We start from the raw sequence: 18917 nt of genomic DNA, 5'->3' as shown, positions 1-18917 counted from the left end.
AGGTAGGGTTTCTGGAGTTTGCGTTATTCGGGAGTTAGTGGAGTTGATGAGGATGGGTTTCAAAGGTTGTTTTATTGGGGTGTTAGTAGTAGCTGAGGTAGCTGCTAGACTGGGTCTGCAGCAGGTGGTGAGAACAAAGGACAAAGAAAGGTACAGCACAGGAACATGCCGTTCGGCCCTCCAAGCCTGCGCCGACCATGCCTGCCCGTCTAAACTAAAATCTTCTGCACTTCCAGGGTCCGTATCCCTCTATTCCCATCCTATTCATGTATTTGTCAAGAAGCCCCTTAAACGTCACTATCGTCCCTACTTCCATCACCACCCCCGGCAGTGAGTTCCAGGCACCCACTACCCTCTGTGTAAAAAAATTTACCTCGTACATATCCTCTTAACCTTGCCCCTCGCACCTTAAACCTATGCCCCCATGTAATTGAAGGAACCAACAAGAGAGAAAAACGTGCTTGACCTGGCATGTGGCAAGTTACATTCCCGCCACACAATGTCACATAATGACCATCTCTTAAACAGAGTATTTAACCATCTCTCCTTGTCAGTATCGGTGGGAGTGACCACCGCACAATCCTTGTGGGGACAAAGTCCCATCTTCACATTGAGGATACCCTCCATAGTGTTATGTGGCTCTACCACTGTGCTAAATGGGTTAGACTTTGAATAAATCTAACAACTCAAGTCTGGGATCCATGAGGCAATGTGGGCCATGAGCAGAAATGTATTTAACCACAGTCTACAACCTCATGGCTCGGCATATCCCCCACTCTACCATTACCGCCTTGCCGGTGGATCAACCCTGGTTCAATGAAGAGTGCAGGAGAGCATGCCACGAGCAACACCAGGCATATTGAAAATGAGGTGTCAACCTGATGAAGTCATCAACTGTGCTATCAAGCGGCAGTTACTCAGCAATAACGTGCTCATGGACGCTCAGTTTGGGTTCTGCCAGGGTCACTTGACTCCTCACCTCATTACAGCCTTGGTTCAAACATGTTCAAAAGAGCTGAATGCCAGAGGTGAGGTGAGAGTGACTGCTTTTTATATCAAGTCAGAATTTGACTGAGTATGACATCAAGGAGCCCGAGCTAAACTGGAGTCAATGGGAATCGGGGAAAACTCTCCAGTTGGTGTCAGACCTGGCACAAAGGAAGATGGTTGGAGGTCAATCATCTCAGCTCCAGGGCATCACTGCAGGAGTTCCTCAGAGTAGTGTTCTGGTCCCAACCATCTTGGGGTGCTTCATCAATGACCTCCCTTACATCACAAGGTCAGAAGTGGGGATGCACAATGTTCAGCACCATTCGCAAATCCTCAGATAATGAATGAGTCCATGTCCAAATGCAGCAAGACCTGGACAATATCCAGGCTTGGGCTGGCAAGTGGCAAGTTACATTCCCGCCACACAATGTCACATAATGACCATCTCTTAAACAGAGGATTTAACCATCGCTCCTTGTCAGTATCGGTGGGACTGACCACCGCACAATCCTTGTGGAGACAAAATCCCATCTTCACATTGACGATACCCTCCATCGTGTTATGTGGCTCTATCACTGTGCTAAATGGGTTAGACTTCGAATAAATCTAACAACTCAAGGCTGGGATCCATGAGACAATTTGGGCCATGAGCAGAAAGGGCAGATTCAAGGGCATTACCATCGCTGAATCCCCCACAATCAACATCCTCGGAGCTACCATTGATCAGAAACTGAACTGGATCAGCCAGTTCACAGACTGAACTGTGGCTACCAGGGCAGGTCAAAGGCTAGGAATCCTACAGCGAATAACCCACCTCCTGACCCCCAAAGCCTGTCCACCAACTACAAGGCACAAGTCAGGAGTGTAATGGAATACTCTCCACTTGCCTGGTTGAGTGCAGCTCCAACAACAGTCAAGAAGCTCGACACCATCCAGGACAAAGAAGTCTGCTTGATTTCTCCCCCTTCCACAAACATTCAAGCCCTCCACCACCAACGAACAGTATCAACCATGTGCACCATCTGCAAGAAGCACTGCACTAACTCACCAAGGTCCCTCAGACCTCAACTTCCAAACCCACGACGACTACCATCTAGAAGGACAAGAGCAGCAGAAACCTGGGAACCCCACCACCTGGAGGTTCCCCTCCAAGTCACTCGCCACCTTGACTTGGAAATATATTGCCATTCCTTCACTGTTGCTGGAGCAACATCCTGGAACTCCCTCCCTAACAGTGGGTGTACCTACACCTGAAGGACTGCAGCGGTTCAAGGAGGCAACTCACCACCACCTTCTTTATAATAATCTTTATGTGTCATAAGTGGGCTTACATTAACACTGCAATAACGTCACTGTGAAAATCCCCTAGTCGCCACACAATGACGTCTGTTCGGGTACACTGAGGGAAAATTCAGAATGTCCTAACAAAAACATCTTTCGGGACTTGTGGTAGGAAACCGGAGCACCCGGAGGAAACCCACACAGTCTCTGGGAGAACGTGCAGACTCCGCCCAGACAAGCTGGGAATCGAACCCGAGTCCCTGGCTCTGTGAAGCAACCGTGCCGCCCAAGGACAACTAGGGATGGGCAATAAATGCTTGCCTAACCAGCGACGCACACAATGAATAAAATAAAGAAATAAAAAATGCGTGCAAAATCAAGTAACTTAAATGTCTCTGGGATGTCAAGCTCAAATTTCTTTAGTCTTTTATGCTACCTGTCGAAGCCCATGATAGATTCCTCAATGGACTGATCATCTGTTCTCTTAAATCTATCAAAGACTGACCAGGCTTCTTATGCTTCCAATAAATCATCCTTTCTGTCGCATTTATCGAAAAGCTGCAACAGAAGTTCAGCACCTCTTCATTGTCCAATTCATTCATATTCCACTCTGCAAACTCTTTACTCCATATCCTACTTCCTTCAGGGTAATGAAGTTAACCTGTGTCCACAGGTTAACTTCAGTTTTCCATTGCTCATATAGCTCTGCTTGTGAGAAAACTGGTGGATAATCAAAGCCTAAGATTTTGCAACATCCTCTGCCATCCTATAACTTGAATTTCTCAGCAACAGCGGTAGATAATGGATGTGGTATATCTGGATTTCCAGAAAGCCTTTGACAAGGTGCCACACAAAAGGTTGCTGCATAAGATAAAGATGCATGGCATTAAGGGTAAAGCAGTAGCATGGATAGAGGATTGGTTAATTAATAGAAAGCAAAGAGTGGAAATTAATGGGTGTTTCTCTGGTTGGCAATCAGTAACCAGTGGTGTCCCTCAGGGATCAGTGTTGGGCCCACAATTGTTCACAATTTACATAGATGATTTGGAGTTGGAGACCAAGTGCAATATGTCCAAGTTTGCAGACGACACTAAGATGAGTGGTAAAGCAAAAAGTGCAGAGGGATTTGGATAGGTTAAGTGAATGGGCTAGGGTCTGGCAGATGGAATACAATATTGACAAATGTGAGGTTATCCATTTTGGTAGGAATAACAGCAAAAGGGATTATTATTTAAATGATAAAATATTAAAACATGCCGCTGTTCAGAGAGACCTGGGTGTGCTCGTGCATGAGTCGCAAAAGGTTGGTTTACAGGTGCAACAGATGATTAAGAAGGCAAATGGAATTTTGTCCTTCATTGCTAGAATGATGGAGTTTATGACAGGGGAGGTTATGCTGCAATTGTATATGGTGTTAGTGAGGCCACACCTGGAGTATTGTGTTCAGTTTTGGTCTCCTTACTTGAGAAAGGACGTGCTGGTGCTGGAGGGTGTGCAGAGGAGATTCACTGGGTTAATCCCAGAGCTGAAGGGGTTGGATTACGAGGAGAGGTTGAGTAGACTGGGACTGTACTCGTTGGAATTTAGAAGGATGAGGGGGGATCTATTGAAACATATAAAATTATGAAGGGAATAGATTGGATAGATGCGGCAGGTTGTTTCCACTGGTGGGTGAAAGCAGAACTAGGGGGCATAGCCTCAAATTAGGGGGAAGTAGATTTAGGACTGAGTTTAGGAGGAACTTCTTCACCCAAAGGGTTGTGAATCTATGGAATTCCTTGCCCAGTGAAGCAGTAGAGGCTCCTTCATTACATGTTTTTAAGATGGAGATAGATAGTTTTTTGAAGAATAAAGGGATTAAGGGTTATGGTGTTCGGGCCGGAAAGTGGAGCTGAGTCCACAAAAGATCAGCCATGATCTCATTGAATGGCGGAGCAGGCTCGAGGGACCAGATGACCTACTCCTGCTCCTAGTTCTTATATCTCTGCCTTCAGAGGATAGAGACAAAAAACCTTCGGTGCAATTCTCCTCTTGCTGATTTCGTAATCGCTGATAGGGCAGAGAATCCCTCTTTACGACCGAATCGGGGGCTGCGCATGCTTTCGGATGCTCCGCTCCCACCAAAACCGCATCATCGAGGAGTATGCTGCATGCTGTTGGGACGGCCACAGGACGTTACCTGAAGGCCCTCCCCTAATGCTCCGTCCCCGATGGTTTGAGTTCCCGATGGTGCGAGGCACGCGTGCTCTCAGTTTTCGGGAACCCGGCGTGGAGGCTGCGTACTGTGTCCAGCACTGCCACAGTCAGTGTGGGGGGGTGGGAGGGGAGCCGTGCCGCTGGCCGGGGGGGACTTTGGCGAGTGCTCGGAGGACTGGTGGGGAGTGGCAACGGGGTGTCCGGGGGCACTATCTGGGTCCGCATGTGGCCGGCACCAGGTTGTACAACGCGACCACTGCAGGTCGTCGCCATGCGCGGCCAGTGATTTTCCACCTGTTTATTTTATGAAGGCCGTGTGTTTTACGTGGCGCGGCTGCTAGACCCTCACCGGTTGGAGAGTCGGTGCTGGGGCCTCGCCAATATTTTCATCGTAAAACTAGACACTTCCTCTGGACATGGCCTCAAAATCGGAGAATCCAGCCCCTGGTTTTCCAGCGACCCATCACCAAAGCTTAATGTTCATCCTCTGTTACCATATTCATTCCAATAATTGTATATGGCGAAAGAATAAATCTGAAGCTTGCCTTTTACCTGAAGCAGGTTTATTCTCAGAACAGTTTAATTTCAATCTATTTTGCACCCCTAATTGTTCCTTTTATGCCCATTTATAGTTGAGATCATGATCATCATGTGTCTTTAACAGTGTCATTGCCAAAGAATGCAATTGCTGATACATTGTCAATTATTGCAAATAGTTCAACACCATTCACAACTCCTCAAATACTGAAACAGTCTGTGTCCATGGGGTAGGGTTTGATGGGAGTGAGGTTTGATTGGGGCGGGGATTTGATTTGGGTGGGGCTTGATAGAGGTGGGGTTTGGTGGAGCGTGGGGCTTGGTGGGTGTGGGATATGGCAGGAGTGCAGTTTGGTGGGAAGGATTTTTTGTGCGGGGTGGGGTTTGGTGGGTGGGGGGGTTTGTTTGGTTGGGGGGCGGGGGGGGGGGGGGAGCATTTGGGGAGCTCCCAGCTGGTCCTGCCCTCCATCCAGACCTTGCTACCGAGAATATGTGAGGACCTGATCTGGCTCCAAGGTTAGAACTCAAATTGCAGATGTCGAGGAGAATATCGAATGGGGACCATGGATTTTGCTTTGACAATGAGGTGGGATTTTTATTTTATATTTTTGACATGTTAACTGCTGTATGTATACCCTGGGGTTGAGAATGGCACCAGCTGTTTACATGTCCACTGTGGTAGGGGAGATTGCACTGGGTATAAGTGTATATGTGACAATTGTTTTGCTACATTACTCATGGTCACTGTTTTACATTTGCAGCTGAAAGTGGATGAGTTTGAAGCGAATGTGAATGAAGTAAAGGATCCTTACCCTTCTGCTGACTTTCCAGGTAATTTCAGCATAAACTCATGATTCCATTTCAATACGAAAGGCAAGAGGTTTCACAGAAAGATCTTGCATTTCTATAGCACCTTGTAACAAAACATTCCAAAGCACTTTCTAGTTAATAAAGTGTTTTGGAGGGTGGCACGGTGGCACAGTGGTTAGCACTTCTGTCTCATGGCGCTGAGGGCCCGAGGTCGATCCTGGACCCGGGTCGCTTTCCGCGTGGAATTTGCAGATTCTCCCTGTGTTTGCTTGGGTCTCATCCTCACAGCCCAAAGATGTGCAGGGTGGATGGATTGCCATGCTAGATTGCCCCTTAATTGGAATAATTTTTTAAAAATTGGAAAACAAAGGGCGGGATTCTCTGTCCCGCCGCACCCATGTTCTGGTACGGCGCTGTTGCTCGTTATGCTTTCCTTAATTTGCTCTGTTTTAATTACCTTTGCTCAAGAGTCGCCAGGTATCTTTTTGATACCACCACAAGGTTTAATGACTCGACACACCAGTTAGTAAGTTTGAAATCAATGCACATTTATTTACACACACAGTCAATTATTACTCATGCACAAACTACTCACTAAACTACAAATACTACTAAAAGCCTATACTTAGCTTCGGGCTCCCACCCAGTCAGAGGAACAATTGGCAGTGTCTGGTTCTGATACTGCTGGCTTCGAACTGGTATAGAATAGTAGCTAGGAGCGCCTATCTCGTAGCGTGCGTTGACCTTTGACTTACTTGGCTGGTGCTTGGCAGGCCTCCCATCTCTGAGAGCCAAGGCCAAGATGAAGGTGAAGAAGAAGAGGAAGAGCTGTCTTTGGGGACTCCTTTACTACCAGTGCAGTAGATAACGGGGAGTCAATGGATGTGGTATATCTGGATTTCCAGAAAGCCTTTGACAAGGTGCCACACAAAAGGTTGCAGCATAAGATAAAGATGCATGGCATTAAGGGTAAATTAGTAGCATGGATAGAGGATTGGTTAATTAATAGAAAGCAAAGAGTGGGGATTAATGGGTGTTTCTCTGGTTGGCAATCAGTAGGTAGTGGTGTCCCTCAGGGATCCGTGTTGGGCCCACAATTGTTCACAATTTACATAGATGATTTGGAGTTGGGGACCAAGGGCAATGTGTCCAAGTTTGCAGATGACACTAAGATGAGTGGTAAAGCGAAAAGTGCAGAGGATACTGGAAGTCTGCTGAGGGATTTGGATAGGTTAAGTGAATGGGCTAGGGTCTGGCAGATGGAATACAATGTTGACAAATGTGAGGTTATCCATTTTGGTAGGAATAACAGCAAACGGGATTATTATTTCAACGATAAAATATTAAAGCATGCTGCTGTGCAGAGAGACCTGGGTGTGCTAATGCATGAGTCACAGAAAGTTGGTTTACAGGTGCAACAGGTGATTAAGAAGGCAAATGGAATTTTGTCCTTCATTGCTAGAGGGATGGAGTTTAAGACTAGGGAGGTTATGCTGCAATTGTATAAGGTGTTAGTGAGGCCACACCTGGAGTATTGTGTTCTGTTTTGGTCTCCTTACTTGAGAAATAACGTACTGGCACTGGAGGATGTGCAGAGGAGATTCACTAGTTTAATCTCAGAGTTGAAGGGGTTGGATTACGAGGAGAGGTTGAGTAGACTGGGACTGTACTCGTTGGAATTTAGAAGGATGAGGGGGGATCTTATAGAAACATTTAAAATTATGAAGGGAATAGATAGGATAGATGCGGGCAGGTTGTTTCCACTGGCGGGTGAAAGCAGAACATTGGGACACAGCCTCAAAATAAGGGGAAGTAGATTTAGGACTGAGTTTAGGAGGAACTTCTTCACCCAAAGGGTTGTGAATCTATGGAATCCCTTGCCCAGTGAAGCAGTTGAGGCTCCTTCATTAAATGTTTTTAAGATAAAGATAGATAGTTTTTTGAAGAATAAAGGGATTAAGGGTTATGGTGTTCGGGCCGGAAAGTGGAGCTGAGTCCACAAAAGATCAGCCATGATCTCATTGATTGGCGGAGCAAGCTCGAGGGGCCAGATGGCCTACTCCTGCTCCTAGTTCTTATGTTCTTATGTTTATACCCCAAAGGGTTTCGCGCCCTTCTGGGCGGTTCCTGAACTTGGTCCCAATTAATTGGACCATGTCCCAATCATTTGTATTGATTCTCTCCAATAAAGGGGTCGTTCTTCGATCGTTGGCCTGCCTTTGTTTTAGTCTCCACTGGCGCCGGGGAGTCTGCCCTGGTACCGATTGCTTAAATGTTTCTCTTTTGTCCCCGGAGATAGCTCATTACTATGCTAATGGCTTGTAGTATCAGTTCTGTCTGGGACGTGCAAGTTCCAATCCACAGGCAACCCTTGCACCTGCTTGTTTTCCTAGTACTGTCCAATTTTCCCTGTACTCTTTGCGAATGTCCATTTTGGAATCGGGACGTGGCCACCCCAGGTGGCTACACTCCCTCCTTGTGAACTTCAACGCAAAGCGTGAAGGATCACATTACTGCGTTGTCTTTGTTCTCTGACCAAGCCGGGCACCCATGACTAAGCTCTACACTGACCTAAACTATGCAACATATTTTTACCTAAACAATTTTACATACACGCATCATCAAACTCTACGGGGCGCTATGGCATTAAGGCATGCATTACAAAATTAAAAAAACTGGAACCTCTAACTATTCTCAATAAACTATCCTCAAACAAACAATTCAAATATAACCTAACATTTTAAACTGTACAAAAATAGCAGCATACAAATTTCTCTGGTTTGGCAGTCAAACACAGAGATCACATTTCTTTATTGAACAAACGAACACACACAAAACAAAAAAACGGATGCACTTTAATCCATGTCAAGGGGTTTGGGGGTCTGGTGGAAACCGAAAATAGGGGATCTAATTCTGTGTACCTGGGTGCGAGAGCGGTAGGCTCTCCTTCGCCATTTCCTCATTCTAATGGTCTGCACGACACTGCAAAGTGTCGCCAGTGCTAAAAGTGCTTCTACGACATATGAGAGTGAATACCAAGTGATAAACTTATCACACCAGGTTGGGGTACTGTTGACTGTGCTGGGCCCTGTGTACTGTGTGGGAGTGAATCATTGACGGCCTGTGGGGTGGGGGTGAGGGGGTTAGCGTCCACGCGCAACCATAGGGATACTGCTAGTGACCATATAACAAAGATGGAGGTTGTCTTCATCTTTCCTTCTCTTCTCTTCTTTTCTTCTCTTCTGGTCTTCTTTGAGCTTCTGGAATCCTGTGAACACAAGCATAATATTAGAACAGTACAGCACAGAACAGGCCCTTCGGCCCTCGATGTTGTGCCGAGCAATGATCACCCTACTCAAGCCCACATATACCTATACCCAGTAACCCAACAACCCCCATTAACCTTATTTTTTAGGACACTAATGGCAATTTAGCCTGGCCAATCCACCTAACCCGCACATCTTTGGACTGTGGGAGGAAACCGGAGCACCCGGAGGAAATCCACGCAGACACGGGGAGGATGTGCAGACTCCGCACAGACAGTGACCCAGCCGGGAATCGAACCTGGGACCCTGGAGCTGTGAAGCATTTATGCTAACCACCATGCTACCATGCTGCCCTTAAATATCTGTCATTATCTTGCTTAAGATCTCATGTGTTTGTCTGTCCTTTGTTGCCAATTGCCGTTCATAATTGGTCACCATCTGTGACTCCCTCATTTTAAAAAAAAACCGAATTTCTGGACAAGACATTCTGGAAAAGTACTGACATAGTGCGAGCCGTCTCGCAGCCAGTGCGATTTACTATCCCAATGCTTGTGGATGTAAATAGCATGAGGAAAGCAACCGAAGGGTCGCTGTGAAACAAAACAAAAATCGTTTGAAATAAAAGAGCCAAAATGAGGTGCGTATGGGCCACGGCGGGTAAGAATTGGATGGAATCCCTGGGTAGGACGGTGTGTGCTCTACCTGAGCGTATCTGACCAGAGGGGGGGTCCTCTGGCAGGGCCGGGATAAGTGCCGTTTCTCCACTGCCTGAGTAACCGGCAAGAACGGGTACGAATGTGGTCGTCGTGGGGGGTTGCAGTAATGCTTCTACCGTCAAATCAGAAGAGCAGTTATGAACCGGTGTCTGGGCAAATTCTCAGAGGTTTCTGCGGACAAACTAGGCGGTTGTCCGTGGTCAAACTTGTTCCATTAACTGTCAGGGGGCGTTAAAGGAGTGGTGGCAGGGGGCTGTGAAACCTGTTTACATTCTGAACAATCAACACTTAACAAACACACACAAACAAACATGCAACAAACATGGTGCAGGTTCCATCAGAAAGGACACCGTATCTCTCTAGCGGTTTCTTTTTAACCATCATGTGGACACCTCAGTTCCCAGTTGCGAACAGGGTCGCAATAGGATTCGTTTGGTGAGAGTCAGACTCAATGTCATCATTTTCTCCCGGCTGCCATACTCTTGACTGTAGTAGCCTTCCCAAAGCTGCATGGGGCGATTTGGGGTCCATTTCATCGTTCCTGATGAGCCTGAACAAATTGTCTTGGTGCCAGATTTGTGTGACTAGTTTTGAGCTGCTGGGGTTCAGTCCGTAATCGTCGGGCGGTGGGTCTGGGTCAGTGGCTTTGATGTTTGTGATCTCAAAGGGATCACTTGAATTGTACTCGGAATCTCTGGGAGTGGGGCCTGGTGCAGGGGGATAGTTGTAACATGGTGTGCTGTGGCCGCAGTCACTGTCGCTGTCGCTGCTGTTTGGGGGTGGGGAGAGGCGGAGTCGTGTGTCTGGGGGCGGAGTAGAAGTTGAGTCTGAAGACGGGCTGGACTGGCTGGGGGAGGGTAGGAATGCATCTTCTGTGGGTGGGGCGTGATCGTCTGCTGCTGCGAGCAGGATGTGGTGTGTGTGGCTACTCTGCGAGCTATAAGCCTTGAGCTGGTTTATGTGGAACCACGCAGACTTTCCATTAGGATATTTGATCTTGTACACAGAGAGGCTTACTTTATCCGAAATGGAGTACGGACCTGAGTATTTTGGTGAAAGGAATGTGCTCGGGTTGTATAGGGAAAGCATCACTTGCTGCCCTACTTCAAACTCAGTGGCATGCACTGTTTTATCGAAACAAGCCTTGCTCTGTTCCTTCCTTGTTCCCAATCTCACAGCTGCTGCGAGTTGGGCCGCTCTAACATTTTCTATCAACTGTTGCACAGCGTTTTCGTGTGTGAAGGCTGTCACTGTGGGGCTGGTGAAAACTAAACCAAATAAATATTCTGTTCCTTTCATGGGGCGTCCGGTCATGAGAGCGTGGGTGGTGTATTCTGTGGACGTGGATACCGTGTTCCTTAAAAACATTAACGCAAATGGGAGAACTGAATCCCAGGTGCTGTTATTGTGCTGTACCATTTTCCTGAGGGTGCCTTTAATGTCCTGTTCATGCATTCGACGATACCACTTGACTGGGGGTGGTATGCGATATGAAACTTCTGGGTTATACCGAAAATTGTGAGGACGTTTTTCATAACCCGTCCTGTGAAATGGGAGCCTTCATTGGACTCTATACTGCGGGGGACTCCACATCTCGTAAAGATGTGGTGGGTCAGGATCTTGGCCGTTGTTTTCGCTGTATTGGTGCGTGATGGAAAAGCTTCCACCCATTTTGTGAAGGTGTCGATGACCACCATATATATATATATATATCCGTTTCTGCAAGTGGGTAGGGGTCCTATGAAGTTTATCTGGAGATTAGTCCAAGGGCCATTAACGGGGCGGGTATGACTAAGTTGAGCCTTCTTTGCGTATCTGTCTGGATTGTTCTGGGCACAGATTAAGCAATTTTCTACATAGAGTGTCACATCGGCTTTTAAATTTGGCCATCAACAGGTGGTCTAAAGTGGGTTCAATTCCCTGATGTCCGTGATTGTCATGGAACTGACAAATGAGTTGGTTCCTATTCTGCTCTGGAACTACATAAAGGCTGTCTTTAAGAATCACACCGTCATGTGTAGTCATGGAATTCTTAAATTTGTCAAAAGGGGCTGGGAAGGATCCCTTTAAAACTTCCCTGACTTTCGCATCCTTTTTCTGTGACTGGGCTAAATCCTGGATGTTGGTCTGTGAGACCTGAACTGCGTGTACTGGAATGGTCTCGGGGGGGGGGGGGGGGGGGGGGGGGGGGGGATGTTCCAAAATAACCATATCTAGAACCTGCCTTTGCTAGGGCGTCTGCTTTAACATTACCAGGGCGGGAAGATCGGTGGTGACTGCGGACATTAACAATTCCAGATTTCCTATCCTTCCCTGCTTTAATATATGGCGGAGTAATGGGGCTGATGGTAGGGGTTTTCCGTCTGCGGAAACAAATCCTCTTGTTTCCCACAGGGGTAGGAATTCTGTCAAACTATTGCAGACATACAGGCTGTCTGAATAGATGTCTGCTGGGGTGGGGAACGAATCGGGGTGGTCTACTATATAAGCTATTGCTGCTAGTTCTGCTTCCTGCGAGCCTAAGTATCCTGACAACTTTAGGGAAATCTCTTCTTGGGCGCGTCCCTGCGCGTCCTCTACATAAATGCCGCAACCTGTTATAGAACAAAGAACAAAGAACATTACAGCACAGGAACAGGCACTTTGGCCCTCCCAGCCTGTGCCGATCCAGACCCTTTATCTAAACCTGTTGCCTATTTTCCAAGGTCAACTTCTCTCTGTTCCCCACCCGTTCATATATCTGTCTAGATGCACCTTAAATTATGCTATCGTACCCGCCTCTACCACCTCCGCTGGCAAAGCATTCCAGGCACCCACCACCCTCTGTGTAAACAACTTACCACGCACATCTCCCTTAAACTTTTACCCTCTCACCTTGAAATCGTGACCCCTTGTAATTGACACCCCCACTCTTGGAAAAAGCTTGTTGCTATCCAACCTGTTCATACCTCTCATAATTTTGTAGACCTCAATCAGGTCTCCCCTCAACCTCCGCCTTTCCAATGAAAACAATCCTAATCTAATCAACCTTTCTTCATAGCTAGCAGCCTCCATACCAGGCAACATCCTGGTGAACCTCCTCTGCACCCTCTTTAAAGCATCCACATCCTTCTGGTATGTGGCGACCAGAACTGCACGCAGTATTCCAAATGTGGCCTAAGCAAAGTCCTATACAACTGTAACATGACCTGCCGACTCTTGTACTCAATTCCCCGTCCGATGAAGGCAAGCATGCTGTATGCCTTCTTGACCACTCTATCGACCTGCGTTGCCACCTTCAGGGTACAATGGACCTGAACTCCCAGATCTCTCTGTACATCAATTTTCCCCAGGACTCTTCCATTGACCATATAGTCTGCTCTTGAATTAGATTTTCCAAAATGCATCACCTCGCATTTGCCTGGATTGAACTCCATCTGCCATTTCTCTGCCCAACTCTCCAATCTATCTATATTTTGCTGTATTCTCTGACAGTCCGCCTCGCTATATGCAACTCCACCAATCTTAGTATCATCTGCAAACTTGTTAATCAGACCACCTATACCTTCCTCCAGGTCATTTATGTAGATCACAAACAAACAAACACAGTGGGAAGCTTTATAGCTGTAATCACAGTGGGAAGCTTTATAGCTGTAATACTTACCTTGCAGCTCCACATGCCAATTCTTCGAAGGAAAGCAGCTGTGCCTGCATCTGGTTCTCACAGATCCAGACCACTTATCCTTCGTCCAGATCATTTATGTAGATCACAAACAACAGTGATCCGAGCACAGATCCCTGTGGAACACCAATCCCTAACCCTGTTAGCCAAAGATATATCATGACCCCTTTTAGCCCTCTTTATTGCGCGTTTGAGATTTGTCCTACTTTCCCGATATTCCTCCAAAGCTTCATCAGTTTTGAGTTGCCTCAATCTTATGTATGCTTCCTTTTTCATCTTAGCTAGTCTCACAATTCCACCCGTCATCCATGGTTCCCTAATCTTGCCATTTCTCTCTCTCATTTTCACAGAAACATGTCTGTCCTGCACTCTAATCAATGTTTGCCATCTAACACTGTGGAAGAGCCATCCACATAAATCTTTAGGGATGCGCACGTGTCTGTGGGCTGGGGTCTCTGGGGTGAACTATCTATTTTCCTGGGAGGTGTCTTTAGAATGAATGGGCCTGTGTAGTGCTATGTGGATATAATCTCACATTCATGAGGGGTGCCTGGGTATTGTAAATTGTCTGCAAGGAAAGTGTGGGTTTTTGTTCTTTTAACTGTGATGCCCAGTCCCTGAAGGAGAAGGGTCCAACGGGCTGCTCGGATTTGGCTGACTGTGCCATCTTTAAGTCGGCCGCCAAACAAAAGCTGTGTTGGGGTGTGTTCTGTGAGGATGGTGATGGGGTTGAGTCCTGTGATGTGTGAGAAGTACTGTACTGGCCAAAAAACTGCGAGCAGGTGCCTTTCGCAGGCAGAAAATCCTTGCTCGACAGGGTCTAACATTCGTGAGGCGTATGCCACGGGTCTTAACTGGTCATGGCGTTCCTGGAGGAGCACAGCCGAAAGTGTTCTGTTGGTGCTTGCTACTTCGATAGCGTACAGGAAAAGTGGGTCTGGGACCTGTAGTGCTGAGTGCTCTTTTTAAAGCATCCACGGCATCGGTATGCTGTGGAAGCCATTCCCAAGGCGCTTGCTTCTTGAGAAGGTCGGATAGGGGCGCTGCTTTCATGGCGAAACCATCGATATGGTTTCGGCAGTAGCCAACCAGTCCTAAAAATGACCAGAGGGCTGAGACATTGTGGGGAAGGGGCAATTTGACAATCGAGTCAATCCTTTTCTGCTCGATCTCGCGTTTACCATGTGTGATAACTGTTTCCAAGTATATCATTTTTTCTTCCAAAACCTGGGCATTTTGGGATAACTTTACAGCCAATTTCTTTTAGGAGTCCTAGGAGTTCTGCTAGAAGCGAAATGTGCTCTGCTTTTGTGTCTGTCTGTAGTAGCAGGTTGTCTACATACTGGACCAGACATTCGGGGCCGGAACATTTTGCTAATCCATTTTCCAGCTGTTGGTGGAAAATGGAGGGGGAGTTGTGGAAGCGTTGTGGAAGGCACGTCCACGTTTACTGCTGTCCTTTAAAGGTGAAGGTAAATTTGTACTCCCACGCTTTTGCCAATGGAATGGACCAAAAGCCGTTACTAATGTCCAAAACCGGAAAGAATCATGACTGGAGTCCCTGCTTGAGCATGGTCTCGGGACTTGTGGCTATGGTGGGGGCTGCTGCTGTGGTGACTTTGTTCAGTTCCCGGTAATCAATGGTCAGTCGCTATGATCCATCCGGTTTCCTGACGGGCCAAATCGGGGCATTATTAGTGGAGGCTACTGATCTCAGTACGCCCTGGTCTAATAAGCTATCTATAACTTTCGAGATTTCTCCCTCTGCCTCCTGGGGAAATCCGTATTGCGTCTGGGATCAGGACCTGTAATCTGCACAGAGCCAGCCATTCTGCCACAGTCGTGCTTGTGCTGTGCAAATGCTGCTTTGTGTTCTTGCAGGTTTGCCCTAACCTCTTTGTCTGCACTAATGGTTCGCGGGTCTAACTAGTAGTCTCCTACTGAGCTGATCCTGTTTACATACTCTCCTACTGTGAGCGTGGCGGGGGCTCGTGATGCTTTTGCCATTTTCCAAACACACTTATTGACTGGATCAAATGAAAGGTTGTGGGAGCTCATGAAATCGATCCCTAAAATATGTTCTGCTGTGTGGGGCAGATCAACTAACATTATGGGGTGCTTGGTGGTTATGTTGCCGATTTGTATGGATACAGGGGCTGTGATGTGTCCCTGCTGTAAATGGCCTGTAAAGCCGCTGAGGGTGATGGTGTCTGTTGTGGGCCACGTGTCTCTCTGAAACATCGTGGAGGAATTGAGTGTGGAGTGGTCCCAAAGAAATTCAACGGGCTGACCCCGGACTCAGCCTGCTACGATCCGGTCGACCGGACTTGTCCCAAAGGGTGTCGCAGACCCAAGTTGGGGAGCCTGAACACCGTCAGTCTGTGCCGTTCATGTCTCCATGGTCTGAACGGGCGCTAGCACTATGTATCGGCTTTGCCCTATTTCCTATTTAGGGTCCCTGTCTGTTGGGCTCTCTGTTTCTGTGGCGCGTTGCACTCTCGTGCAAAGTGTCCTAACTGACCACAGTTATAACACTCCTGTGATTTGGGCTGGGGTGGGCTGTTCCTACTCTCATTTATCCATGCGGGGTTCTGGTGTGCTTTAACTGTATGCATATCTGCATCTGCCTGTTCTTCCTCTGCTTTCTTAAATGTGGTCTTGTTCTGAAAGGGTTGCTCCCAAGAGCGGGACAACCTTTTCAAAACGCATTTCTCATTGTGGGCCTCATCTGAGGGGTCGTAATTCATGCAAGCTCTCTGTCCTGCCTCTGTGGCATGAGAGACCAAGATTTGAGCCAATTTTGCCATGTTATCTGGGGACAAATGGGCGCAGGCTAATTTACCAAAAACTGCTGTGAAGTGAATCCACAAGCATCCAGCAAACGCTGTGGGGGGTTCTGTTTTCTTTTGCCTACATCTATTTAGACTTCTATCGGGTCTCCTCTGTTGCAAGCCGATCGCATCAATGATCGCTGTGTGCATCTCTGTTAGGGTGCCTCCTCCTGCATTCTGTGGGTCGGGAAGAGCTGCCACGACTGAAGGGCCGAGGCTCAAAACTGTGAGCTTTATTTGCTCCTTCTCGTCCAGGCCGTACATGGTGGCCTGCTGTTTAACCCTAGCGAAGAATTGGTGGGGGTCTGAAGTGGGGAGGAACGGTTGTAATTTTCTCACATGCGTCCCGTAATTGGGTCACGGTTAAGGGGGTTGTGTTCAGAAAATCTGCTTCTCCTTCTGCTGTGGCCCTGCGGTGTGTGGTTATTGGGTTCATGGGGTTGTGTTCTGCCTGTTTAGTGGGGGGTTGGGTGCTCTCCTTTTCTGGGGTTTCTCCTGCGTACATGTTCCATGTACGTATCTATGGGCTGTTTTGTTTAATTCCTGCCAATTTGGGCCGTTTTCCTGATCTAGTTGGGGTTCCGAAAGTACTCTGAAAGCCATTTTGAACAGAAAGTTTGACACAATTCTGCAATTTGCTTCCAGCACTTTGCGTGGTTAACGGAGCTCTGCCTTTGTCCCGTTGTGGAAGCATGGAGTGTCGTAGGGCTGCTTTTAAATCATTGCACTGTTTTTGGCAATGTCTCTACCTGCTGTTTGGTTTCCTGTCTTACCAAGACCACACGTTGTGTGTCCTGGTAGGCCTTATCATACTGTGTCTGGAAGCTACTTAAGTGCGCCAGACAAGACTGATGTGCCCTCTTGGCATCATCCACCTCTCTTTCTTTGCTGCTAACCCCCCTCTTAACTCTCTGTTCTCGTTCTCTATCTCGCTCACGTCTACCTTACTGGTTCTATCTCTCTCCTCTATCTCTCTGCGGAGCATCCGAACGACCTCCTCTGTGCCTCGCAATTGTGCCAGACAGGACACGATTGCCATCGGCCTGCGAGCTTTCTTGTGGATCTCTGTCAGATTCTCCCACCAAGTATGTCCTATACTCCTGGGACCTGTTTCTTCATTAGCGCAGAATTCGCTCCAAAGGAGCCATCCTTTCCCTTTGAGGTACTTCCGAATTTCCTCTTCCCAAACGGGACACTGTCCTACTCTGCTGGTCGCTGCGACCTCGAATTCCTGTAGATTCATAAGGCGTTCCATTATCTTCATTGCCAACATTCCTATCTCTGGGTTCTTTACTGAATTTGGAACAGGGGGTGATAAAGCGGTGATGTAAACACGGGTACGGCTTACGCTAATTTCTGGCCTACAAAACTCTCGACAGTTTTACACAACAAAATCTCTCAGGTTTACCTTATATCGCTGTTAGTACGCATGCATTAACACGCTTCCGAATTCTGGAGGCTTGATCAGTATTGCTTAACTCTTGTGGTTTTTTCTGTTTCCAATTGGATCTCTAATTCAAATTTTGGGTTCTCTCGGAGTGGGGGGGGGGGGGGGGGGGCACTTCTAAGTCGAATCCCATCAGAGTCGCCAGTAAATGTTGCTCGTTATGCTTTCCTTAATTTCTCTGTTTTAATTACCTTTGCTCAAGAGTCGCCAGGTATCTTTTTGATACCACCACAAGGTTCAAAACGAATACTGATCAATGACTCAATACACCAGTTAGTAAGTTTGAAATCAATGCACATTTATTTACACACACAGTCAATATTACTCATGCACAAACCCTACTCACTAAACTGTTCTCTTCTCTCTCCATGTCTTTTCTCTCTCCCTGTCTCTTTCTCGCTCCCTGTATCTTTCTCTCCCTCCCTGTCTCTTTCTCTCTCCCGTCTCTTTCTCGCTCCCTGTCTCTTTCTCTTTCCCTGTCTCTTTCTCGCTCCCTGTCTCTTTCTCTCTCCCGTCTCTTTCTCGCTCCCCGTCTCTTTCTCGCTCCCGTCTCTTTCTCGTTCCACGTTTCTTCTCGCTCCCTTTCTCTTTCTCTCTCCCTATCTCTTTCTCGCTCCCTGTCTCTTTCTCTTTCCCCGTCTCTTTCTCGCTCTCCCGTCTCTTTCTCTCTCCCTGTCTCTTTCTCGCTCCCTGTCTCTTTCTCTTTCCCCGTCTCTTTCTCTCTCCCCGTCTCTTTCTCGCTCTCCGTCTCTTTCTCTCTCCGTCTCTTTCTCGCTCCCTGTCTCTTTCTCTCTCCCTGTCTCTTTCTCGCTCTCCGTCTCTTTCTCTCTCCCCGTCTCTTTCTCGCTCCCCGTCTCTTTCTCGTTCCCCGTCTCTTTTCTCGTTTCCCGTCTCTTTCTCGCTCCCTGTCTCTTCTCTCTCCCGTCTCTTCTCGCTCCCTGTATCTTTCTCTCCCCACGTCACTTTCTCGCTCATGTCTCTTTCTCGTTCCCCATCTCTTTCTCTCTCCCTGTCTCTTTCTCGCTCCCTGTCTCTTTCTCTTTCCCAGTCTCTTTCTCTCAACCTGTCTCTTTCTCTCTCCATGTCTCTTTCTCTCTCCCCTGTCTCTTTCTCGCTCCTTGTATCTTTCTCTCCCTCCCTGTCTCTTTCTCTCTCCCGTCTTTCTCTCTCCCGTCTCTTTCT

General features: G+C 47.4%; 1 protein-coding gene across 1 annotated transcript in view; it reads left to right on the top strand.

The window, feature by feature from the left end:
* Positions 1-18917, top strand: part of LOC119978247 (voltage-dependent L-type calcium channel subunit alpha-1S-like) — a 642412-nt gene that overhangs the window by 214842 nt on the left and 408653 nt on the right. The window contains 1 exon segment of the mRNA XM_038819727.1: positions 5766-5835. Within this exon segment, the coding sequence (XP_038675655.1) occupies positions 5766-5835 (70 nt within the window).

The sequence above is a fragment of the Scyliorhinus canicula genome, chromosome 15 (genome assembly GCF_902713615.1).
Source record: "Scyliorhinus canicula chromosome 15, sScyCan1.1, whole genome shotgun sequence".
Lineage (NCBI taxonomy): Eukaryota > Metazoa > Chordata > Chondrichthyes > Carcharhiniformes > Scyliorhinidae > Scyliorhinus > Scyliorhinus canicula.
Note: the sequence above shows the minus strand (reverse complement) of the source record. Positions and strands in the feature narration are given on the sequence as shown.